We start from the raw sequence: 26044 nt of genomic DNA on the forward strand, positions 1-26044 counted from the left end.
GTCCTCAGCACAAGAACCAGTGATACTCTGTCTGCAGTCTAATCTAGATTGGAACTACCCTTGGTCCCACAGCTCTATCCTAAGTCTGTTCTCTGTCTCTTGTGAAGACTCGAGGAAGAGAATCAGCTCTAGGGGCAAGAATGGTCTGCAGGGCCACAGGCTGAATCTACTAAGGCAAGAAGTACATGGGGGTTCTCTCTGAATATTAGGAGCCAAAGTGTCTCCCCTCAAAATCACTCCTGTTAGCCTTTTCCTCGTGGCAGTTGGGTTTTGGTGAGAGGGGGCACTTGCTACAAGTTACTTCCTGTCCTATTGATGGTACTTCTTGGTTATTTCTAGACATTTCGACTTTGGAATCATCACAGAAGAAAAAGAAGAAATCTAGCCCACAGTCTCCGGACACAGCAATGGACCTGTTGAAAGCTATCACCTCCCCACTGGCAGCAGGTGCCAAGTCCTCTAAGAAGGCAGGGGAGAAATCCTCCAGTTCTTCAAGCCATTCAGAGAGCAGAAAGGAACACCACAAGAAGAAGGGCAATGGCAGCAGTGGAGAGCTCTCCCTGGATGACAGCAATGCCCACAAATCCAAAAAAATGAAGCCACTCTATGTGAACACAGAGACACTGACTCTTCGTGAGCCGGATGGCTTAAAGATGAAACTTATTCTCTCACCAAAGGAGAAGGGAAGCAGCTCAGTGGAAGAGGAGGCTTTTCAGTACCCTGCCCAACAAGCTTCACTGAAGAAGCCCTCGAAGAAACTAGCTCGGGACGAGCAAGGTGCTTTACTCCTAGGACATGAGCTACAGAGCCTCCTGAAAACAGCCCGGAAGAAGCACAAGTCATCCTCAGACTCGCACTCCTCTCCTGGCCCAGAAGGCTGTGGGTCTGATGTCTCCCAGCTTCCAGAACCCCACAGTGCCAATCTCGATATCACAGGGCTTGACCCAATTCTAGTAGAGTCCGAATCGTCCTCAGCTGGGGAGCTGGAGGCCGGGGAGCTGGTGATAGATGACTCTTACAGGGAGATCAAGAAGAAGAAGAAGTCAAAAAAGAGCAAAAAGAAGAAGGACAAAGATAGACACAAGGAGAAGCGGCACTCCCGGACCAAGAGAAGCTCTGCCCGAGAGCATGGCACTGCTCTGGGGCACGGGCTGATAGCCGGCCCTGCCTCCAGTATCCCCACCCTGCCACTTCCTGCTCTACACACAGACGGGCATGGGGAGAAGAAAAAGAAAAGGGAAGAGAAGGACAGAGAGAGAGAGAGGGGAGAAAAGGTAAGGAGAAGGTCTTGATGAGACAGGTTCTTACTGAGGAGCCTGCTCTTGCCTTAAGCCAAGGCAGTAACAGCCACCATTGAGCTGATGGGATAGCACAGGGCATAAAGTATTACCACGGCCAGATTTGCCTAAGGAAAAGTGATGGCAATTTAATCATTCCTGGCTTCTCTTAATTAAGCTGTTCTCCTAGCCTGTTGATCAAAGGATTAAGAACACCATGATTCTTAGACATCATAGGAAAGGTCCCTTTTGGGTCATCTTGGAGGAGGTTTTCTAAACTAGCAGTAACTAACTCATCAAGTAAATAAAATGAGCTCACATCTTTGTGAATACTGGTATGGGTTAAGACAGTCCTTCATCTTCTTTTGAGCGCTTACTATGTGATGAGCTGCAAAGATCAACAGGGGGCAGTTCTTTTTCATTTATATGTACTTAGATGTGCCTGACTTGTGTGTGTCAGAAGAAAGCATCAGCCCTCTGGAACTGAAATTACCCATGGTTGTGAGCTGCCATGTGAATACTGGGAACTGACCCTGTGTTCTCTGTAAGCGCAGCCTGTGTTCTTAATAGCTGAGCGTCATTCCAACCCAAAGACCCAGTTCTTGACCTTAGAGAGCTCCTTGTGCGTTGGAGAGATGGGCGTGAGAGATCAGTCACCTCACCACCTGAAAAGGGCTCCAACAGATGTATTTTAGGGTCAGGTAAAGACAGTCTGATTTTATTACAAAATTGATAGCTATTTTCATTGGAAATTTATAAACTCAGAGCTGGGGGTAGTGGCCCATTCATGACACTCCCAATACTCCAGGGGCTGAGGCAGGAAGAGGAAAAGTTCAAAACCAGTGTAGGTAAGACTTCAAGAAAAAAAGAAAAAAGAAATGTATAAACTCAGAAATAAATCAATTGAATATATTATAAATGTATTCCATGAATGAACTACTAGAGCCTTAAAGGAAAAATGTATGATTTTTTTTTTCTCTCAACAATAGAAAATACAAATAATTTTGTTGCCTAAAACCAACCATTCCATTCTCTTCCTTTGTTTATATTTTTACAAAGTAAAATATATAAAATCTGAAAGAAAAGCTACTAAGAAAAATGATAACCAACTATATTTAGAATTTGGGAACCACACATAGTATAAGCCTGGAACCCCAGACTCTAGCATCTGCTACATAGTAAGACTGTTTCAAAAAGAAAAAGAAAAAAAAGAGAGAGAGAGAGAGAAGGCAGATGTGGAAGCAGGTACTTAGAGAACAGAATCAGGAGATCAGGTTCAAGGCTAGCAAGGCTCTGTCTCAAAATGTAAAATAAAATGAAAATAACTTGAGAATGAAAATTTTATCTCGGTTTATAAAGGGCAGGTTGCAAGCTATTTTCTCCACCATACAATGTACCTGGGTGTGGGTGTAAAAGCTATACCTTGCATACAAGAGTCATTGTAAGCACTTAACAACATTTGGATATGGCAGGTTTTCATTTGTTCATTTGCAAATTGTTTCATGAAATCCAGGTGAATACTCTGTGGGAGTCTATTATCAGCCCTGCTTGTGATAGGAGTAACGGGCTGGAGAGATGACTCAGCAGTTAAGAGCACTGACTGCTCCTCCAAAGGTCCTGAGTTCAAATCCCAACAACCACATGGTGGCTCACAAACATCTGTAATGAGATGTGACGCCCTCTTCTGGTGTGTCTGAAGACAGCTACAGTGTGCTTACATATAATAAGTATAATAAATTAATAAATTTTTAGCCAGACAGCGGTGGCGCATACCTTTAATCTCAGCACCTGGGAGACAGAGGCAGGTGGATTTCTGAGTTCGAGGCCAGCCTGGTTTACAGAGTGAGTTCCAGGATAGCCAGGGCTACACAGAGAAACCCTGTCTTGAAAAAGAAAAAGAAGAAAAAATACAGGAGTAACAGGAGTGTATGATAATACCATAAACAAATCCCGGGGCTGAGCATGGAAGGGCAGGTGATCAGAAGAAGCTTGAAGAAAAGTGAGGTTAACGAAGGCATGGATGCAGAGATGTTTAAGTAGCATAGGAAGTAACCACTGACATTCTGCTCCTGGTGTTTCTCCTGGATCCCCCCCACCCCCCAGGTGCCTCAGATCTTCGTGTCACTAGTTCTCATCTTCCAGGATCCACACCTCTTCAGTTCCCCTGGATTCCCAGTTAGCCCAATTTCAAAACTAAACACTTGTTTCTTAGTGTTTTATGAAATTTGTTGGGCAAGAATTAAAGGAATTTCTAGTGAGCATCATATGCCCTTGTTTAAGAGGTCTCAGGTGCCAGTTTGCTTTTTTGGCTTTGGTTTGGGATTTTCAATCGGGACCTGGCTGTTTATCCCTAGCTGCACTTGAGATGACACTTGTACCTCTCCCTCAGGAGGGCTGCGAGTCTAAGTGTGCACCATCATGGCCAGCTTCAACTTGGGTATTTATTAACTTGACTTGATCATTCATTTATGTTTGGGGGCGGTTTTTTGGTTGGTTGGGGTTTTTTTTTGAGACAGGGTTTCTCTGGGTAGTCCTGGCTGTCCTGGAACTCACTCTGTAAACCAGGCTGGCCTCGAACTCAGAAATCCGCCTGCCTCTGCCTCCCGAGTGCTGGGATTAAAGGCATGCGCCACCACTGCCCAGCGTAACCACACCTTTAAGCTAGACATCACCCTCATTCCCTGACCCTACTTGGAGCCTTAGGGTTGACTTTTACATTTCCCTCTTCTCTGTGTTAAGCCTGACAGCCCTTTTTGGTGACTATCTTTTGTCAGTATGTCAGATGAGTGAGTACGTGGATGAAATAGTATTGGAAATGCTGATCAGAATCAGATTGTATTAAATGAAAAATAAGGCACTTAGCCATGGTTTCTAAGACATATTTTGGTGTGCTCCCAGTGGCAACTGGAAAATGGACCGACAAAGCTGTTCATGGACTGGTAGAGTACAACAGACCAGCTAGCAGGGTAGGATTGTGATAGTGCTGAGGACATGGACAGAACCCTAGGAGAAAGGGGAAGGGATTCAAGAGACTGAAGGAAATGGGAATAAGATCTAACAAGTGGGAAGCTAGAAATAGGTCAAGTATCAAGGGTGAAATAGCCTTGTTTTGAATCTAATCACTGATTCAACTGATATTCATAGTGATATATAATGCTTTTAACCTGACCTAGACATAAAATAATCCCCGATGAAGTACAAAATGTATCTTTTCCAGAGATTTTGTATAAAAAATAACTATTGGGACAGAATGGCTCAAAGAGTCAAGAAAGGCACTTGCCACCAAGCCTAACAACCTGAGTTTGATTTCTGGGTCCCACACGGTAGGAGAGAACTGACCTCTCCACTGTGACACACTAACGCACACACGTGTACACACACACACACATACACACGCACACACATACATGCATGCTCAATAAATAAATGGTTTTAGTTTTGGTTTTGGTTTTTATTAAATTAGGAAAGAGACTCGAGAGACGGCTCAGCTGTTTAGCTCACCTGAATCTCTTGCAGAGAACTTGAATTTAGCTCCAGCATTTATGTTTGGCTCACAACTTCCTATAACTGCAGCACTGGATGATCTGACATCTTCTGGTAACTTTGTGTAACTGCACATGCACACATTTAAAAAAAAAAAAAAAAGTCCATGGAAAAAGTTCATCCAGAAATAGGAAGAGTGCTTGGGGCATCCTCCCCCGATCTGGAATGGGTGGATCCTGACTGTACAGGCACCTGGTAGGAAAGCTAAAACTTCAGTGCCCACGTCACCCTAAACTTTGTGATGGAGTATAGCAAAAGTAAAGATGAGAAGAATAGTTGTTTTGGCAGATGGTAAATTTCATTGAGATTTCTGAGAAATAAGCATGACGATGTTTTACATAGGTAAGTGAATTGAGGGTGTGGACTGAGGAGCCACGACCACTGAGTCTGAATTCTGGGACTTCACCAGATTAGAAGTGGGGTGGAGCAGCAATGGCTGCTCAGCTGGTATGGGTACTTAGTGGAGGACCCTGCCAACCTGAGTCCCACCTGAGTTGCTGGGGTTCCCATGTAGTGGGAAGAGAGAACTGACACACAGGTTGTCTTGTGTGTTTCTCTGTGTAGCCCTGGCTGTCCTGAAACTCACTCTGTAGACCAGGCTGGCCTTGAACTCAGAAATCCATCCACCTGCCTATGCCTCCCAAGTGCTGGGATTAAAGGCGTGAGCTACCATGCCAGGCCTCCATGTTAGTTTTAATATTGCATTCTGTTGTTTTCTTGTGCTAGGGAACAAAACCCAAGGCCTTGCGCGTATTGGACAAACGTCCTACCACTGACATACATCCCCAATCTTTGTTTTTTTGTTTTGTTTTGTTTTGTTGTTTGTTTGTTTGGTTGGTTGGTTGTTTTTTGTTGTTGTTGTTTTTTAAAGATTTATTTATTTATTTATTATATGTAAGTACACTGTAGCTGTCTTCAGACACTCCAGAAGAGGGCGTCAGATCTTGTTACGGATGGTTATGAGCCACCATGTGGTTGGTTGCTGGGATTTGAACCCAGGACCTTTGGAAGAGCAGTCGGTGCTCTTAACCACTGAGCCATCTCGCCAGCCCAACAAAGTATTTTCTAATTTCCAAGAAAACAAAATATCAGAACTAATTGTGGTGGCACATATATATGTAATCCTGGTATTTAGTCTGAAGCAAGAAGAGCACAAGTTTGAGGCCATACTTAGTTATATAACCAAACTTTCAGTGTTGGGCAGTTGAGCATCCTGGTGTTAACATGTGTTCTGTTGAGAAGTGTAATGTTTTTTAATTTAAGAACCAAAGTATAAAGAGTTGCAAAAACTAAAATCTATATGAAAACAGCTTTTAAAACTTTAGACACGCCAGGCGTTGTGGCGCATGCGTTTAATCCCAGCACTCGGGAGGCAGAGGCAGGCAGATTTCTGAGTTCGAGGCCAGCCTGGTCTACAAAGTGAGTTCCAGGACAGCCAGGGCTACACAGAGAAACCCTGTCTTGGGAAAAAGCAAAAAAACAAAAACAAAAAAAAACAAACTTTAGGCACTCATTTCACAGACTAAGCACAGAATCTTTTAAAGATCGTATGTAACACTTATGTATGTGTGGAGGTGCATGTGCCATGGCACACATGTGGAGGTCAGAATACGACTTTCAGGAGCTGGTTCTCTCCTTCCACCATGGGTACAGAGCTCTAGGTGTCAGACCTGCTGAGACAACTTGCTTCCAGGGGACTGCTTTTATATATCTAATACCTTGGTTTAGAGGGAACCAAGGTCTGCCATGGATTGTTTGGAGGGGAGCTGGGTATGGATGGAAAGGAAGTAGGGTTGCTGAGAAGCAAAAAAGTAGGTGTTATAAATATTTCCAGGAGGTCACAGGAATTCATGAGAGAGCCCTGGTCAGCAGAAGGAATGAGAGGTCCTAGGCCCCTGTCCTGTTCCTACATAATTAAAGTAGACTGGCACCTCGTCCTTCAGTTACAGAAGGATGCTGAGACTCGTGGGATAGTGGCGCTCCCTGCACTCTCTGGCCTCGTCCATATACTGCTTAGACTGCTGTTCATTGAATGTATTCAATCCATGCATTCTGTTGTGTTCAGCACTATATAGAGCCAAATGCCAAGGACCGAGAGGAGTAAGACAGTGTCTGCTCTCCCAGGTTTAAGGTCTAGAAAGAGTTGAAAGTACTAAGAGAGTTGGACCAGAGCCTTAGTGTGAAGACCTAACTAACCTCCTGTAGTCTTCCTTTCCCTTCAGTCAATTTGAAGTCTTAGTCAAGTGAGATCAGACAAGCATCAGATCCTGTGTGGCCCCTGCTTTCCAGTGTTCACAACTACCCTGCTGGTCCTAGTCTAGTACTCTGGCTCTCAGTCTCTTCCTTTCCAGCATAAAATTTACCTCTGTTCAGCAAAGCTTTAATAGATACAACTGTTTTAAGTATTTCCTTTCTAGTCAGTTGTTGGATTAATTATTAATGCTACTTCATAGGCAGTGTGCCATCCTCATTGCCCACCTAATGTACCAGATTTCCAAAAGAAACACACACACACACACACACAGAGCCTTATATTTAATATGCCTTGAAAAGCATAGTGACTGAACCACTCCCAAACCCTGCTAATGCTTCCCTCCAATACTCCTGAAATCTCTGTTCCATCTTTGCTACTCTAGACCCAAAGTGGGGCGGGGTAGAGGGCACTCTTGAGGCCTCTCTACCCTGGTTCTTACATGGTTGTAGGTTCTCACTTCTCCAGCCCTCAGGCCTAATCCTGCTTCCTAGGCATGGCGGTTTTAAAACCTTCTTCCCTCGGTTCCCTTACCTGGGAAATCTAAAGTCAGGCCTCTGTCTCTTTGCCCACCCATTGGCCACCAGCAACTTTATTTACCAATTAGACCCAACTAGGGGCAGGGACCCACAGCATCTTACATGCAGATGTGTGAATCCTGTGTAATTTGGGAACCCCCTTAATATAAACATTAAACCAAATCCACAACAGTCAGTGTCAACAGCTTTCATATTAGAGACACTGTCTCTTTTACTTTAGGGAAACTGAAAGGATTTGACTCCTACCTTTCCTTCCTAACAGAAGAAAGCTAACTCTGCATTTGTGTATGCTGTCCATGTGTGCATGTGTGTATGCATGTGTGTACATGTGTATGTGAGTGTGTGCTAGAAGTTGAACCCTTGCATCTCACTTACTTGGCAACTACTCTACCACTGAGCTACTCTTCAAACTCCCAATGTTAAGATTCATACTACATCTTAAATTACCATCCTAAAGAATGGTTTTCATTGTTCTTTTGGTTCCCTGATCCAAAAAAGTTCAACAGGATTGCTTAATAATATCATTAACATCCTATTGTCATTTACTTCATCAAAAGTGGTAACCACTTCTGCTTCCAGTAACATTGTATCTAAGCACATTTAGTGAATCTACTTGTTATAAGTACTTTGTTTCTGGTAATTTAGTATTCCAAGTTTTGACAATGTTATCATTTTATGGATCCAGACCCTGTATCCAGCTCTAATTTGATGGCCCCCCTCTTAAAGCTTGCTTTGTTAGCAACTTTTGCAAGGATTGACTGCCTTTGTATTTGGATCTCATTGCAGTCATTTTGTTTGAGTGAATATCATCCTCCTTTCCTGCAGTTGTAATTGCCCATGCTATAGAAAATGTTCAACCCTCCACTTTGAAATCTGAATTCTAGATCCACAGATTGGATGTTCATCCTTTCCAGTGCTAGGCTCCAAGGTCAACACAAGCTTTGGGAAGGCTTCACTTTGAAGAGTAACAGATCCCTCCCAACAGAGTATCTCCTGGTGGAGCCTGGTTTTTCTCTCTAGTACCATATTATATCATTGGCATAGGCTCAGGAACCATAGTTTTATTTTGTTTTTAATTACTTTATGTGTATGGGTAGTTTCCTGCCATGCAAGTGCACCACTTGGATCCCTGCCGTCTACAAGGGCCAGAATTAGGGTATCAGACACCCTGGAACTGGAGTTATAGATTGTTGTGAGCTTCCATAGTGGTGCTAGGAACCTAAACAGGGGCCTCTAGCTGAGCAGCCAGTGTTTTTAATGCCTAGCTATCTCTCTAGCCCCAGCTCCCTGCAATTCTATTTTTTTTAAAAAAAAAAGGATTATGTTGTATAATCCCTTTTTAAAAACAGAACATCAGAATGCTACTTTGATAGTGAAAGAGGCATATAGGGACTATCTAGGAAAGGCAGATTTATAAATTTAACCCCCCTGTAACACTTACTCAAATGTATAGATTCTTAGGTAGAATGAGTGACAGGTGAGGTGTCATGAGACTCTCCTCCCCGACCCTGTATATCCTATCACGTGTGTAAGTGTACCGGTACAGCCTGGGGAGGGTGCTGTTCTATCTTGGTCCCTATAAAAGGATTTGAAAAGAAGGGTCATAGTTAAGGTACATTTAGGAATGAGGCTGGAGAGAAGCTCAGCAGTTAAGAACATTCACTACGCTGCAGAGGACTTGAATTCAGCTCCCAGAAGTGTCTGTAATTCCAACTCCAGGAGAGCAGACACTTCTGTCCTTCACAGAGCTTCCCATACACGCATGCACTTGTATGCATGCTTGCTTGAATACATGCACACACATGCACACATAATTTAAAACAAAATAAATCTTTGCCTAAGTCAGGGCTGTAAACCTGTTGCTGAGTAAATAAAGAAGCCACAGCTCCCAGAGCTCCTCTGTAACATCTCTAGATGGGACTAGGTCCCTAGAAAGATGCTAGACATGGGACCTTTACTCTTTGCTTGTTGCTTAGCACTTATGTTGGTATACATGCTACTACATGTGTATCATGTAGTGCCACAAGCCCCTACATGGTTCTGTTTACAGCATGGGCACCATGAACTAGGTCATCGGGCTTGACAGCAGGCCCTTTAAACTGCTTAGCCATTTTGCTAGCTCAGACCTTTATTATTTATTTTTATTTTTGTTTATTTACTTTTTGTATGCTTGCTTGCTCCTTTTTTCTTTTTATTGAAAATATTTCTTTCATATAATGTATGCTGATTTTATGTTCCCCTCCATCTACTCCTCCCAGTTCCTCCCTGCCCCTCCTCATCCAGATCCATCTAATATATAATGATAAGATATAATGAAGTAAAATACTATGAGGGAAAAATATTGAGTTTTACAAGACAGGAGGAAAATAGCCTAAGAGAAGGCACGAGAACCAGAGACACGTATTCACACGCTCAGGAAGGCACAAGAACCAGAGACACACGTATTCACATGCTCAGGAAGGCCGAGAACCAGAGACACACGTATTCACATGCTCAGGAATCCCATAAAAACACTAAACCGGAAACCTGAATACACGGAGGCCCTGCTATAGTCTGTGCCAGCCCTCTGCATGCTGCCTCCGTCTCTGAAGTCACAGGAGCGTTCATCATTTTCATGGTTCTCCATCCCCTCTCTGCCTCCTCTTTTAAGGGGTTCCCTGAGCCCCGAGGAGAGGGATTTGGTAGGGAGATCTCTGTTCTCTGTGTGGTGTCTGGCTTAGGGAGTCTGTGTTCCCATCTCCTGCAGGAGGGAGCTTCTCAATGATGACTGAGAAGGCACTGCTCTGTGAGTGTAGCAGGATAGCATGAGTCATTTTGTCACTCAGGTTTTCTGAATTTTATTTTGCTTTTCTTTTCTTTTTTCTTATTTTTTAGTTTTACCATAGGACCCTGGGCTATCTAGTTTCTGGTTCTTGGTCTCCCAACCAGTGTCAAGTATGGGTTCAGTCTCATGGGATCAGATATTGGTTGGTTACCCTTTCAAGCTTCATGCCACTGTTGCCCTAGCATATCTTACAGGCAGGGCACCATTGTATATCAGAGGGTCTATGGATGGATTGGTATTTACATTTCTTTTTCAGAATACCTTCCTGTATCAAAGACACTAGAAGGTATGGGTAAAGGCCATGGAGGCACCAGCTCAACTTCTTCGTATTCAATGAGTTATGTATGTGTTGTATTCAGCAGTGGGACCCTGTCAGTTTTTGGAGAACAGCCTATATAGTCTTGGTAACAGTCTGGATTGTTTGGGAATCCCTTTTCACCCCTTTGGCCAACAGCTTCATTTGATAACAAGAGATGGCAAGTTGAGACTCTGTTTTCCCCGTTATTTGGCAGTTTCATTTAGATCAGTTTCATTTGTTTGTTTGTGTGTGTGTGTGCGTGTGTTGAGAAGCTTCTACTGTATTGGTTTCCATAGTGCCACTCAAATTGTCCTGAATTTGTTTTGGTTTGGTTTGGTTTTTTGAGACAGGGTTTGAGACAGGTATAGCCCTGGCTGTCCTAGAACTCACTCTTTAGACCAGGCTGGCCTCAAACTCAGAAATCCACCTGCCTCTGCCTCCCAAGTGCTGGGATTAAAGGCATACACCACCACTGCCCGGTGCCCTGAATTTTAGATATATCTCAGTGCATTCCCTCCCTCATCCCCCTCTTACTTCATCCTCCCCACCTGAGACTCTCATTCCAACTGCACCATCCATCCACCCATAACTATTTATTCTATTTCCCTTTCCTAATGAGAGATCTATCCGTAATTCAGATCTCTCACTTCTGTTGTTCTGTGATAGCTTGGTTATTATTGACTTAACAGTAATACTCTCATGTAAGTGAATATATATCATATTTGTCTTTGTGGGTCTGGATTATCTCACTCAAGATGATTTGGTTTTTCTATTTTCATCCCCTTACCTGTGAATTTCATGGTGCCATTTTCTTTAATGACTGAGTAATACTCCACTGTACTACATTTTCTTTATTGATTCTTTTGTTGAGGGACATCTAGATTGTTTCCAATTTCTGGCTATTAGCAATGAACATGGTTGAACGAGTGCCTCTGTGGTAGGATGAAGCGTCCTTTGGGTATATTGCTGAAACCTGAGGTAGATCTGTTCCCTTCTTCCTGAAACCCACAGCACATATTTCTATAGTGGCTGTACAGTTTGTACTGGCACCAGCCGTGTACGAGTGTTCCCCTTACCCCACCATCATCACCAGCATGAACTGTCACTTGTTTTATTGATCTTAGCCATTCTAACAGGTATAAGATGAAATCTAAAAGTAGTTTTGATTTGCATTTTTCTGATGGCTACGGATGTTAATTGAACACTTTTTAAATGTTTTCAGCCACTTGTGTTTCCTCTATTGAGAATCCTTGTTTAGCTCTGTATTGCATTTTTTACCTGGGTGATTGGTTTTCTTGATTTGTTTTTTAGTTCTTTATGTATTTTGGATACTCGCCTTCTATTGAATGTGTAGTTGATAAAAATCTTTTCCCATTTCGGATGCTGCCTTTCTGTCAGAATGGTGATACCCTTTCCCATATAGAAGCCTCTCAAGTTTCATGAGGCCCCACTTATTAATCGCCAACTTTAGTGTTTGTGCTTTCTGTTCAGAAAGTCTTCAATACCAATGTATACAAGGCTATTCCCCACTTTCTATCAGGTTCAGTCTACCTGGCCTTATGTTGAGGTCTTTGGTGGATTTGGAGTTTTGTGCAGAGTAATAAGTATAATCTATTGGATTCTTCTACATGCAGCTGCCAGTTTGACCAGCATTATTTGTTGAAGATGCTATCTTTTTTCCAGTTTGTATTTCTGGATTCTTATCAGAAATCATGTATCCAAGAATTAATGTCTGGGTCTTTCTTCAATTTGATTCCATTCTGCCAATACCATACTGTTCTTTATCACCTACAGCTTTGTAGTACAACTTGAAATTGGGCATAATGATGCCTCTCAGTTCTTTTTTTTTTTTTTTTAAAATATTTATTTATTTATTATATATAAGTACACTGTAGCTGTCTTCAGACACTCCAGAAGAGGGAGTCAGATCTTGTTACGGATGGTTATAAGCCACCATGTGGTTGCTGGGATTTGAACTCCGGACCTTCCGAAGAGCAGTCGGGTGCTCTTACCCACTGAGCCATCTCACCAGCCCCCTCAGTTCTTTTATTATTCAGTATTGTTCTACCTATTCTGTGTGTGTATGTGTGAGTGTGTGAGTGCATGCGCACACACGCATGCATACATTTCCATATGAAGCTGAAAATTGGCCTTTCAAGATCTGTGAAGAATTGTGTTGGAATTTTGATGGGGGTTGCATTGAATGTGTAAATTGCTTTTGGTAGGATAGCCATTTTTACAATATTAGTCCTATCAACAAATGAGTATGGGAGAGCTTCCATTTTTTTGATATCTTCATTTTCTTTCTTCAAAGAATTGAAGATTTATCATACAAGTCTTTCACTCCCATGGTTAGAGTTACCTCAACATATTTTATATTATTTGTAGCTATTGTGAATGGTATTGCCTTCTTGATTTCTTTCTCAGTCTGTTTGCCTTTTTTACTACTCTGCATTAGGAGGATTAGTAATTTCAGTTAATCTTGTATCTAGCCGCATTGCTGAAAATTTTTTTAAATCCCACTAGGAGATCCCAGTAGGATTTTTAGGGTCACTTATATATACTATCATATCATCTGCTAATAAAGATACTGTGACTTCTTCCTTTCCAATATATTTCCTTTTGATCTTCTTAGGTTGTCTTACTGCCGTAGCTAAAACGTTAATAGCTTGAATAGATTTAGAGAAAGTGGACAACCTTGTCTTGTTCTTGATTTTAGTGGAATTGTTTTGAGTTTTTCTCCAGTTAATGTTGGTTATAGACTTGCTGTAAACTGCCTTTATTATATTGAGGTACATCCCCCTATATCCCTAATCTCGCCAGGATTTTGTTGTTGTTGTTTTGTTTTGTTTTTGTTTTTCGAGACAGGGTTTCTCTGTGTAGCCCTGGCTGTCCTGGAACTCACTTTGTAGACTAGGCTGGCCTCGAACTCAGAAATCCGCCTGCCTCTGCCTCTGCCTCTGCCTCTGCCTCCCGAGTGAGCGCTGGGATTAAAGGCGTGCGCCACCACTGCATGGCTAGTTGGGAGACTTTTAACAACTGCTTCTATTTCACTAAGGGTTGTATATTTATTTAAATTGATTTTCTGATCTTGATTTAATTTTGTTAAATGGTATATATCAACAAAATAATTCATTTGTGTTAGACTTTCCAATTAGTTATGGAGTGCATGTTTTTAAAGTATGTCCTTCTAATTCTCTAGATTTTCTCAGTATCTGTTGTTATGTCCCCCTTTTTATTTCTGATTTTGTTAATTTAGATAGTCCTGACTTTTACTGTTTTTATGCTGGCATCTGGGTTTGGGAAAATTGTAATTCTAGGTGCAGGTATCCAGTCTTGTATTGAGGGGGGCGGGGGAGTTGCTTTGGTTTCTGTTTCCTCTCTGGTTCTTAAGAGAGTGTAGTGGCTCTGTGTTGCCTGGTAGGAAATTCTGCTAGGGTCCTGATAGGTGTGGCCACTGGGTGTTCCATCTAAAATGTTTTGAGGTATTGGGAGCTGACAATTAGGAATGGGGGAGGGGGGGACGTCTACAGGAAGAAGGAAAGCAGCATGCTCCATCAGGGTCTGCTTAGTCACCAGGGAATGGGGCTGAGTGAGGACAGGCCACAGCAGGAGCTCTACTGCACAGCTAAGGCTGAGCCTGTGGTGCTGGGCTTGGAAGAATGGAGGAAAAGGCAACATCTGCAATTAGCCTACTTGTTTCCCTTGTCAGAGTGGCTTGCGATCCCCGGGGAGGACCTGCTGGAGTTGGAGGCAGTAGTAAAACAACTGGGTGGGCAGAGGGAGGTTAGGAGGAGGAGTTCTGCAGGATCCTCTAGGGATGGGGGCAGGGACTGCAACAGTGGTCTCCTGGAGAGCAGAGAATGAGACTGGGGGCTGGATGTGAAAGACCTGAGGGATGGGAGATGTATACAATTATCTTACCTGTTTCCCTGGTCAGAGGGGCCAGAGGGTTCCCAGAGAATGTTTATATATGTACTTTGGAGACAGTCAAGGCTGGCCTGGAACTCAGTATTAGATCAGACTGGTCTAAACTCTAGAATCAAAGCTGCCTGCCTGCCTTTGTCTCCCAGATGCTTAGGACTGGATGTAACACCTCCCAAGGGACCATTACTATTTAAATGAAAGTTTCTAAATGGGGGGTAGTGGTGGGGTGGTGGATGGGTGGGGACTTTACGTTTAGAACTGTTTGTATTAGCTGCCTGGATACTACAGCTGCTATTTTTAAATATACAGAGGGAATGAAGAGGACTTCTGCATCATAATTTAGTGGGTTAAAACAGCAGCCTTGAGTTCGACCCGGTTTTGTATAGTGTAAGCCTGAGTAGCTCCTCCTGGTCCTGTATGTCAGACCTCAGAGACTCAAGTTGAATGGTCAGCTGATGGCATTCTTATCTGAGGCTCATTCCAGTTGTTAGCATTCGGTTTCCTGTAGCTGAAGAATCCTTAGGATTTCTATTTTCTCTTCAACATTCCATTTTAATGTTATTCTTTTACATCTGATATTTTGCCATGGTTTTGTGGGGGGTGTTTTGTTTTATTGTTTTTATTTTACTCTTAGGTAGTTTTCCTATGTAGCTTTAGCTGGCCTTGAACTAGCAATACTTGTGCTTGGGCCTTCTAAGTAAGCAGTCACCACACCTGGGAAGAAACTTTTTAACTATTTCTGTAGAGCAAAAAATTTTTTATTTATTTGTTTGTTTATTTGTTTTTGTTTTTTGAGACAGGGTTTCTCTGTATAGCCCTGGCTGTCTTGGAACTCACTTTGTAGACGAGGCTGGCCTCGAACTCAGAAATCCGCCTGCCTCTGTCTCCCAAGTGCTGGGATTAAAGGCATGCGCCTCCACGCCTGGCTTGTAGAGCAAAATTTTTTAAGTTTTAAGCAAAGCATGGTGGTGCACCAGCCCTCTGGGGGCAGAGGCAAGTGGATTACTTTGAGTTCCAGGCCTGGAGTCACAGCAAGATTGAGAAGAAAAGAAAATGCAGACATTTACCATATATTCCCTGTCTCTGTCTCACACATGGACAGACAACCTCCTCCACTATCAACACCCCTCTAATGTACCTGTTACAGCTGATGGACCCAAACTCAGACTGACATATCTCGTCTCTCCAAGTCTGTAGCATAGATAGGTTTGCACTCAGTGTTGTCCATGAGAATGCTCTATCTCTTACCATAGTATCACAAGGTACTATATAAACTACCCTAAAAACCTCAGTTCTTCCCCTGTTCACGTCACTCTTTTTTTTTTTTGCTCCATATTTTGACTTTTTAAAGAGTTTTTCCCTTTTTCCTCTTTCTTTCTTTCTTTCTTTTTTTTTTAAAAAAAAGATTTATTTATTTCATGTATATGAGTACACCATTGCTCTCTTCAGACACACCAGAAGAGGGCATCAAATGGTTGTGAGCCACCATATGGTTGCTGGGAGTTGAACTCAAGACCTGGAAGAGCAGTCAGTGCTCTTAACCACTGAGCCATCTCTCCAGCCCCCATATTTTGACTTTTTAAGAATGCCACATAGTTAGAATCATTTGTAGGTGGCATTTTCCAGTCAGAAGTCCTCTGTGCTCTAAGTAGTGCTCTGTGGTCTGGTTGAACCATAGTCATTTGTTCACCAACTGCAGGCTGCCCAGGCTGCTCTCAAGCTTGTGCAGTCGCGCAGAATCGAGCTTCTATAGACATCCAGATGTTCTCAGCTCCAGCGTGTAAATACAAAGAGGCATGAAGGACTGTATAGTGAAGTGTATTTAGTTTATGAGAACTTGACTGTCTTCAAAATGGCTACCCCATTCTACATTGCCCAGCATACACTGATGCCTGTGAGAGGTCTGTCACAGCTTATATCCATCTAGTGCCTTCCCCAATCAGCTAAAGTTCTAGCAAGCCGCTGCCACTAAGCAGGGTGGGGCAATAGAAAACTCCTATCCAGTAATTTACTATTATGCTAAATATACCCCTCCCTCTGAGTTTAGAGTCCTCCTCCCCCTCACGTATGTAAAGGCTTCCCTTTGTTCTTGGCTCTTTAGTACCAGCTTCCTCCTTTGTAGGTAGCCAGTGTTACTAAAGGACTGGTTACTTGAAATTGTCTCTGCACTTCTACAGAACCTGAAAAGATTATTTCAAACATCTGCCAGCTGAGAGCTACCGTCTTCTACATCCTCGGAGCTGCATGTGTGGCCAGTTGTCTGAATGGTATCTCAGTGTTTAATATGTGCTTCTTCTCCAAGGATGTGAATTTTTTCATCTGTGTTTGTTTACTGTCAGCTTATCTTTTAGCTTTTGGCCCAGTTTATATTATTTACTTGTTGAATTTTAGAGATTCTTTGTGCACTTTGGGTAACAGTACCTCAGCGGGTAGGTCTTACACAGTGCTTTTCCTGTCTGTGGACTCATTCTTCTAACAGTACTATTTGCAGAACCATTGAGGCTCTTTTAAAAGCTGAAGCTGGCCTTGCTGCCTTTGCTGCACAAGTTTAAATTCAGGCAATGTACCACGTGTACCCAGATTAATTTTTATTTTAAGGAAGTCCCACTTAGAAGTTCTTTCTGCTTGGGTTTAAGCCTTTGGTATCTTACCTAAAATACCCCAGGTCATGGAGATTTTCTGCTGTGTTATTTTTTAGTTCTATAGATTTTTTTTTGTTGGAGGATACATGTTGCATTTGTTTGTGGGGTGTGTATGTGTGAGGACAACTTGCAGGTATTGGTTCTTTCCTCCCACCATGTGGGCCCCAAGATCAAATTCAGGTCCTTGGGTTTGGCAGCAAGTACCTTTACCCCCACCCCTAGCCATCTTGCTGGCCCCTTTAGTTTTTTATGAATGCCTATTTTAAGACAGTTATCTTGAAGGGTATAAAGTCTGTGTCAAAGTCTTTGTTGTACTGATGAGTCCCCCACCCCCCACCTTGTGACTATCTAGTTGTTTCATTTAAATAGGGTCTCTTCTCTGTGGTGGTCCCTTTGTTCATCTGTCATAGGTCATTTGAGTGCATGCATTGCTGTGAGTATTTCTGGGCTCTCTGATGCGTGCTTGCTGTGCTTGTCAGTCAGTAAGTCAGTACTGTGTGGTAAGTGATGCCCACTGGGTACTCTTTTTAGTACCATGATGGTTCTTCTGGGTCTTTTACCTCAGTATACAAACTTTGATTCAGTTTGTCATAGCAACTAAATAACTTGGTAGGGTTTGTCTTCTTTTGTTTTTGTTTTGTGGTTTTGAGACCAAGTCTCACTATGTAGCTCTGACTGGCCTGGCTGGAACTTACAGAGATCTGCTTGCCTCTGCCTTCAGAGTGTTTTAAGGGCTCACCTGAGAAAGCAGGCCTTATTCAGGAAAACCTTCCTTTTGATTGACTTAGATGCAGCTTAACCATGTATGCAAAAATCTCTGCCCTGTAATGTAATATACAGGAGCCAGTATTTAGCACCTTTGTTCACAAAAGGGCAGATCCAAGACGTGCACACCAGGAAGCTGTCTTGGAAGACATCTTGGAATTCTTCAAGTGAGCACTTGCTGAAATGTGGACCGTTTGACTAACCCCACCATCAAGTTAACAAGACATCTTTGCATGCTAGGCCAGTGCTCTTCCATTGGGCTATCACCTCAAAGGTCTACATTTTATTTAAAGAAACTAAAACTCAGGAACATGAAGCTATTTGTGAACCTAGTGTTTGGTTTGTTTAGATCCTGTTAGTCTCCAGATTCTGCCAGTTGTTGTTTTGGTGTTTTAAGACAGGGTTTTTCTGTGTGGCCCTGGCTGTCACTCTGTAGAACTCAACTTGGAGACCCACCAGCTTCTGCCTCCCCAGTGCTGGAATCAAAGGCATGCGCTACCACTGACCTTCAAATTCAGCAGTATTGTGTCAAATAACCTATCTTATTGATAGGTTATTCCTATGCCAGTAAAATGGACCAGTTCAAGCCAAATTAGATTATATGTGATAGGTTATTTCTCTGCCTTTGGTGAAATGAACCAATTTAAACCAGATTCGATTATATTAAAGGCAAGTTTTTTGGGAAGCTGTTCTCCGGCAGGCAAGTTCATTGGCCCCAAGGCCAGGGGGAGTCACCATGGGGAAAGATGGGGTGAGGGAAGGAGAAAGGGGGAGGGGAGAGAAACCAAAATGTCTGGATTCTAAAGGGAGGAGCCTCTGGGGGAGTGCAACCTGGTCCCTGGGCTGGAAAGTTCAGGGTTGGGGGGAAGGGCATGCAAAGTAGGGAATGAGGGATGCTGGGAGAACCTGGAGGCCAGGTCTGCTTTGGTATGTAAAATATGCATACCCTGAGTCAGAAACCAAACTATGTAGGCAGTTTTTTTTTTAGGAAGCTGGTTTTGGGTGAGTTCACTGGCCCCAAGGACAGAGGCCAGGGAAGTCACCTTGAGGATAGGGGGAGAAAGGGTGCATATGCATAGAAAGAAAGGGAGGGAGGGAGGGGAATAGAGTGAGCAAAGGAGAGCCAAAAGATCTGGATTATCTAGGGAAGACCCCTGGGGAAAGGGTAGCCAGCCCTTGGGCTGGAAAGTTCAGGGTTGGGGGTAGGGTGTACTGGGAGAACCTAGAGGCCAGGTCTGCTTTGATGTGTGAAATGTTCACCTCAGTCCTGGAGAGCTCCGCAATCCTGCCCTCAGTCTGCTGAGTCCTGGGATTATAAATGTGAATCACGGGCTGGTGAGATGGCTCAGTGGGTAAGAGCACCCGACTGCTCTTCCAAAGGTCCTGAGTTCAAATCCCAGCAACCATATGGTGGCTCATAACCATCCTTAACCATCTGTAACAAGATCTGACGCCCTCTTCTGGAGTGTCTGAAGACAGCTACAGAGTAATTACATATAATAAATAAATAAAGCTTTTTAAAAAATAAAAAATAAAAAAAAATAAATGTGAATCACCCACCCTGGTTTAAATTTGCAACATGTAAGAAAAGCTGTCAATTCTTTGTGTGCTTACTCAAGATCAACCATGTAGCATAGCTGGGTAAAATGGTGGTGGCACAGGTTTTTAATCCCAGTACTCGGGAGGCAGAGGCAGGCGGATTTCTGAGTTCAAGGCCAGCCTGGTCTACAAAGTGAGTTCCAGGACAGCCGGGGCTACACAGAGAAACCCTGTCTCAAAAAACCAAAAAAAAAAAAAAAAAAGATGGTGGTGGGCCTTTAAAGGCAAAGTTCCACGTGATCCCTACAGTTGAGGTTCTTCCAGAAAGGTCTGAGATTCAAGCTCATTCTACTACACCATTACCCAGTATAATTCTTTGGTAAATACCAGTTTGTTTACTATTTATAATGAATAAAATCCTCTATAACAGGGGAGTTCAATGTGTGTGACTTTGGACGTTGACCAAAAGTTATGATTGATTTTTATGAAGGTACTTCATAAAGTTGTTAAGCACTAAGTGGCTTTGAGGCAGGGGAAGTAACTATTGTACTGTGTTTAGACAGCATTGTTACAAACCCTATTGCAAGGCCTGTAGTATGGCCAAATGAGATGAAAAGTTTTCATATACATATTCTTTCTAATGTCTCTTTTTAGCAGTGAGATAGATTATGCAGGAGGGAAAGATCAGATCGGGAAATGTACGAATTATTTGGGTGGGAGAAGGGTTAAGCATGCAGATAGGTTAGCATGCAAATAGGTGAAGATAGATTTATGCAAACACACTATTAAGTCCAGGTAAGTGTTGATGGGCAAGGCAGTAAAGAAAGTTTTCCTTGCCCAAACACAAGCTCTGTGAAGTGGCACAGGGGCATGTTGTTACTTGGGTTTAGTCACAGGTTAAGTTTAGTTAAGGCAAAGCCCATAACTGAAAGGTGAGAAAAGCCAGATTGAAAACCTTGTGCAGTGGTGGCACACCCCTGTTATCCCAGCACTGCAGGGGCAGAGAGGCAGAGAGGCAGAGGCAGATAGAGCGCTCTGAAACGCAAACCAGCCTGGCCTACACAGTTCTAGGACAGCCAGGAATACACAGAGAAACCTTGTCTGGTCCAGCATGAGAGAATTAGTCTCCTCCAAAGAGGATGGAGATCTTATTTGGTTAGTACTTGATGCTTAAAGAAATATGCAACATGGGATTTTTACTTAAGAATGAAAGTATTCATAGATGCTTAGCATGTGACTTATATCTCCAAAGTTAAATCTGATATTAACCTCTGTATAATAAGTAACATAGATTAAAAATTAAGTTATCCTCTTCAGGGAGGCATAGACGGAACTCTTCTGTGGCTGGAGAATGTTAAATATACTACGTGGGTCCTAATCAAGTTTTGCTCTGTTCTATTTTCTTTGTGGCTCTAGCCGAAAAAGAAGAACATGTCTGCCTACCAGGTCTTCTGTAAGGAGTACCGGGTAACCATTGTGGCTGACCATCCAGGTATAGGTAAGAACCTTTCTGAGCTTAGGGTTTTGTTTGGTTTTTTGGTTGTTTTGTTTTGTTTTTACGTTCTCTGAAGCAGTGTATTTGATTAATTCGATCACTAGGCAGCTTCACCCTATAGCATTAGAATACAAATTGAAACCAGCTGCAGTGGCCCATAATGTCAGGAAGACTGAAACAGCAGCCTCAGCCTAGGTTACAGTATGTGCCCCTGTCTCAAACAAAAGATACATATATTTCCTCAGTTCTGCAAGTCCTTTAATTTACCCTGTATATTAAAGGTGTGTGTGCGTGTGTGCGTGTGCGTGTGTGTGTGTGTGTGTGTGTGTCAGAGATTGATGATATCAGACACCTCCATCAATTGCCCTCCACTTCATTTTTATTTATTATTAGTATTTTGTTGGTTTTTGCTTTCTATTATGTAGCTGTGGCCATTCTAGAACTAACTCCCTATGTAGATCAGGCTGTTCTTGAACTCACAGAGCCACCTGCCTGGGATCAAAGGTGCACCACTATGCCCAGCTCTACCCTATTTTCTATTGAATTTTATGTATTATTTTGTGTGTGTACATGTGTGCATGCATGTCAGTGGAGATCAGAGGATAATTTGTAGGAATCAGTTCTCCAAACCATGTGTGAGATCGAGCTTAGTGGTGAGTGTCTCTTAGAGCCATTTTTGCCTGCCTCTCTTATTTTTTGAGGCAGGGTCTCTCATTTAGCCTAGAACTCATCTATTCTGCTAGGCTAGAAGGCTACTGAACTCCAAGATTCCTTGTATTTCTGCAGTGCTAAGATTCTAAACGTGCACTGCCACAAGTGGCCTTTTTTTTTTTTTTTAAGTGGCTTTTAAATTCTTGTAAAATTTTACATTTACAATTTTGGGGAATCTGAAACAAATTGTCAGGGTTATGTGACAAGTACTATACCCATAGAGCCATCTTCCTAGTATGTATTTCTTAACCAATAAAAGAGGAAAGTATAAATTAAACAGATATAAGAGCCAGGCCCTCTGTAACCTCTGGGTTGGGGAGACTAACCTAAAAAGATCACAGGTTTCAGACCAACCTGGGCTATATAGCAAGATCTTGTCTCAAAAGAAACAATGTATCATTGCACCTAAATATGCAAAATGTGCATTTAATTTCCAAGAGCATAGACTTCCTTGACTTTTCTTTCGTCTGTGCTGTAGTGTTGTTCTTGTCTGTGCTAGCTCTTAGATAGGCAGACACCAGCCTGACACAGTTCACTTTATGTCACAGTCGCCTTGAGCTTATGTAGAAAATGGCTTTCCAGTCTACTCTGCAAAGGTGCTATGAAAAATTAGACATTGCCAGGCAAGGTGTGACACGCCTTTAATCCCAGCACTTAGGAGGCAGAGGCAGGCGGCTCTCTTGAGTTTGAGACCAGCCAGGGCTATACAAAGAAACCCTGTCTCAGTAGGAATAAAAAGAAGAAATCTGCTCCACCAATCTTTTTCTAGTGTCTGCTTCCCCAGACTTCTGTTTTCTTACAGATCTGTGTTTTTATTTGTTTTTTTTTTTTAACTCTTTTATATCAGATTTTGGGGAACTTAGTAAAAAATTGGCTGAAGTATGGAAGCAGTTGCCAGAAAAAGACAAACTGGTAAGTATATTTTATTACATAGTTTTGCCTGCTAGCCGCGCAGCCCTGAGACAGTGAGAAAAGCAGCAGCAGCAATAGTCAGCAGAGGGCGGACACTGTTGCTGTCAGGCTCTTCTTGCCATAAGAAGGCGGGCTTTGAAGACCCTGGTTGATTAAAATATTCCTAAAAGAAAATATATCTTAAGGACTGACAACCATTACCTTCTAGATTCCTTTCGCCAGACTCTGGGTCTCCATTCTTATCAACCATTTGCAATATAGTCTATGAAGAACTAATAAGACTTCTGGGTATGAGCGGCTCATGCTTATAGTTCCAATGTTTAGTAGACTGAGACTTAATAGACTGAGGTTGAAGATTGGCCAGCTCGGGATGGAGAGGGCGGGGGGAGAGGGAGAGATAGATAGATAGATAGATAGATAGATAGATAGATAGATAGAAAGAAAGAAAACAAGTCTGTCTTAAAAAACAAAAAGAAAAGTGAAAGAGCCAGTGGTAGTTTCTGAAGACAATAACAGCTATGCCTGATTCATGCAGTCACACCCCAGTCAGTGTAAGTGGTGGTTAGGGTGACTTAGGGTTTCACTGCTGTGAAGAGACACTGTGACCAAGGCAACTCCTATAAAGGCAAACAGTTGGGGCTGGCTTACAGTCTCAAAGGTTTAGTCCATTATTAACATATCGGAAAGCATGGCAGCTGGCAGACATAGTGTTGGAGGAGCCAAGGGTCCTACCTCTTGATCTGAAAGCAGATAGGAGGAGACTATCTTGTGAATTTGGTGGAGCTTGAGCACTAGAAGACTTCAAGGCCTGCCTACACAGTGACACACTTCCTCCAACAAGGCCACACCTCTTTTAATAGTGCTACTTCCCGTGGCATATTCAAACCACCACATATGGGAACAAGAATTATCATTCTTATTTTGAAGAATAGCTTTTTTAAATAAAAATAACTTTTCCACCCAGATGATTCTTGATAGCTTGCTGTTTTCCATTGCCAAGCAAGTTAGAGGAAGTGGCTAGCCACTGGACATTATTGTAGTGAGCCAGATTTTCCGCTGTATTACCTACATTTAACCTTAACGTATTTTAACAGTACTGAGACTTGACCCTTGGCACTGAAGAATGGGTTTTTGTAGTCCTGCTGATATTTAAGATATCCGCTCATCCATCAGCCTTGAAGCTACTGAGATTCAAAGTTACTATTTGCCCACTCTCCACCTTCTCCCAGCTCCTTGCTCCCTTTCTGTTTCCTCTTTTGCCTTTTTTAATTCTGTGTGGATGATCTGTTGCAGATCTGGAAGCAAAAGGCTCAGTATCTGCAGCACAAACAGAACAAAGCTGAAGCCACAACTGTGAAGAGAAAAGCATCCAGTGCAGAAGGTTCCATGAAAGTCAGAGGTAGCAGACACTTTTCTCTACTGCTTTGCTAGGAGGTTGGGAAAACAGACAGCTTATAATAGAAGTAGGCCTTGATACCTACGTATTACTGAATATGACAGGCTGCATAAAAGTAGTTCAAATTTAGAAACTGTGTATGAAGTCACAGACTTCTCTGTAAAGATCCAGAAAGTAAGCCAGGGATCAGGCCTTCTGCCTCCATGTAATGCAACAAGCAGGAGAATGCAAGTTCAAGCTAGCCTTAGCAACATAGCAAATTGTAGTAGACAAGTCTGGACTACACTGAGACTAAACGTCTTTAAAAAATAAAAAGGATCCAGAAAGTGAATGTTACAACCTTTGTGTATTTCGTGCATCCCCAGTCACACATGCATGTGGTTTGTTTTTGGTTTTGTTTGTTTGTTTGTTTGTTTTTCTTACAGCCCTTTAATGTATACAGCTAGGGGCTAGAGAAATGGCCCCTATAGTTGAGAGCACTAGCTGTTCTTACAAAGGACTAGGGTTCAAATCCCCACCTCTGACTTGCTCACAGCAGGCTATAACTCCTGGAGCTACAGTGCCTTCTTCTGGCCTCTATGGGCACTGCATTCATGTGGATAGGTTAGCTAATGCCTGGTACATAGGCTTCAAGAGGGAAAACAGTCATTATTGTGACATTGAGGGCCATAGGCAAATTTTCATCCTCCTCTTCTCAGCCTCTTCTGTAGGAATACTGTCACCCCAAAAGAAGTCCCCACCCACCACAATGCTTTTGCCAGCTTCACCAGCCAAAGCTCCTGAAACAGAGCCCATTGATGTCGCTGCTCATCTCCAGTTGCTGGGAGAGTCCCTCAGCCTCATTGGACACCGCCTACAGGAGACAGAGGTAAGCACCACATCCATCAGCAGGGTCCCTGTTTCATAGATGATTTAGAGCCATGTTTATTTAATGAGCAACTACTTTATGTAAAATTATGCCATGGAACCCACAGTGTGGTGAAACTTTTCTAAAGATTTGGGAGTTTACCTATCTGTTCTCAGAGTTTATGGTTATACCATCCTGTAGAAAGTGTTGCTAAAATAAGTCAAGATACCTGTAGATAGGTTCTAGTCTTTAAAAGTTCAGTAGAAGTGTTAGAGAGATGGCTCTGCTGTAAAAGCACTGATGTGGTGTCTTATTCAGGCCTACTTAGGCACTACATGCATGTGGGGCACAGACAAACATGCAGGCAAAGCACCCATCATATAAACTTGTTGTTTGTTTTTGTTTTTCAAGATAGAGTTTCTCTTTGTAGCTTTGACAATCTTGGAACTCATTCTGTAGACCAGACTGGTCTTGAACTCAGAGATCCGCCTGCCCCTGCCTCCTGAGTGCTGCGATTAAAGGCAAGCATTGCCACCACCATCACCTGGCTCATATAAAATAATTCTTAAAAAAATTAAGTTGGGGGCGGGGAGGCTGGAGAGATGGCTCAGTGGTTAAGAGCAATGACTGTTCTTCCAGAGGTCCTGAGTTCAATTCCCAGCAACCACATGGTGGCTCACAACGGGATTGGGTATACTCACATACGATAGATAGATAGATAGATAGATAGATAGATAGATAGATAGATAGATAGATAGATAGATAGATAGATATACTCACATACGATAGATAGATAGATAGATAGATAGATAGATAGATCTTTATTTTCTTTTTTTTTCTGAGAGAGAGAGAGACAGACAGATAGACAGACAGACAGAGACAGAGAGACCTACAAATTAATGTTTAAAAAAAATTAAGTAGAAGAAGCTAGGCCTAGCAGCTCAGCCCCTTAATCCCAGAACTTAGGAGATTGAAGCAGAATTCCTGCAAGTTCAAGATCAGCCTGGACTACAGACTGAAATAGTGTTTCAAAAGTAAATAAATGAAATAAATAAGCCCAAGTAAATTAAAATGTGAA

General features: G+C 42.5%; 1 protein-coding gene across 3 annotated transcripts in view; it reads left to right on the forward strand.

The window, feature by feature from the left end:
* The window catches only part of Hmgxb4 (HMG-box containing 4), a 37083-nt gene that overhangs the window by 6658 nt on the left and 4381 nt on the right, over positions 1–26044 (forward strand). For all 3 annotated transcript variants that reach the window (XM_021219345.1, XM_021219344.1, XM_029531986.1), the window contains 5 exons: positions 340–1274; positions 21022–21103; positions 22659–22723; positions 24017–24122; positions 24818–24987. In XM_021219345.1, the coding sequence (XP_021075004.1) occupies positions 408–1274; positions 21022–21103; positions 22659–22723; positions 24017–24122; positions 24818–24987 (1290 nt within the window). In that variant the 5' untranslated portion in view covers positions 340–407. The remainder of the gene's footprint in view (positions 1–339; positions 1275–21021; positions 21104–22658; positions 22724–24016; positions 24123–24817; positions 24988–26044) is intronic.

Source organism: Mus pahari, chromosome 19 (genome assembly GCF_900095145.1).
Source record: "Mus pahari chromosome 19, PAHARI_EIJ_v1.1, whole genome shotgun sequence".
Taxonomy (NCBI): Eukaryota; Metazoa; Chordata; class Mammalia; order Rodentia; family Muridae; genus Mus; species Mus pahari.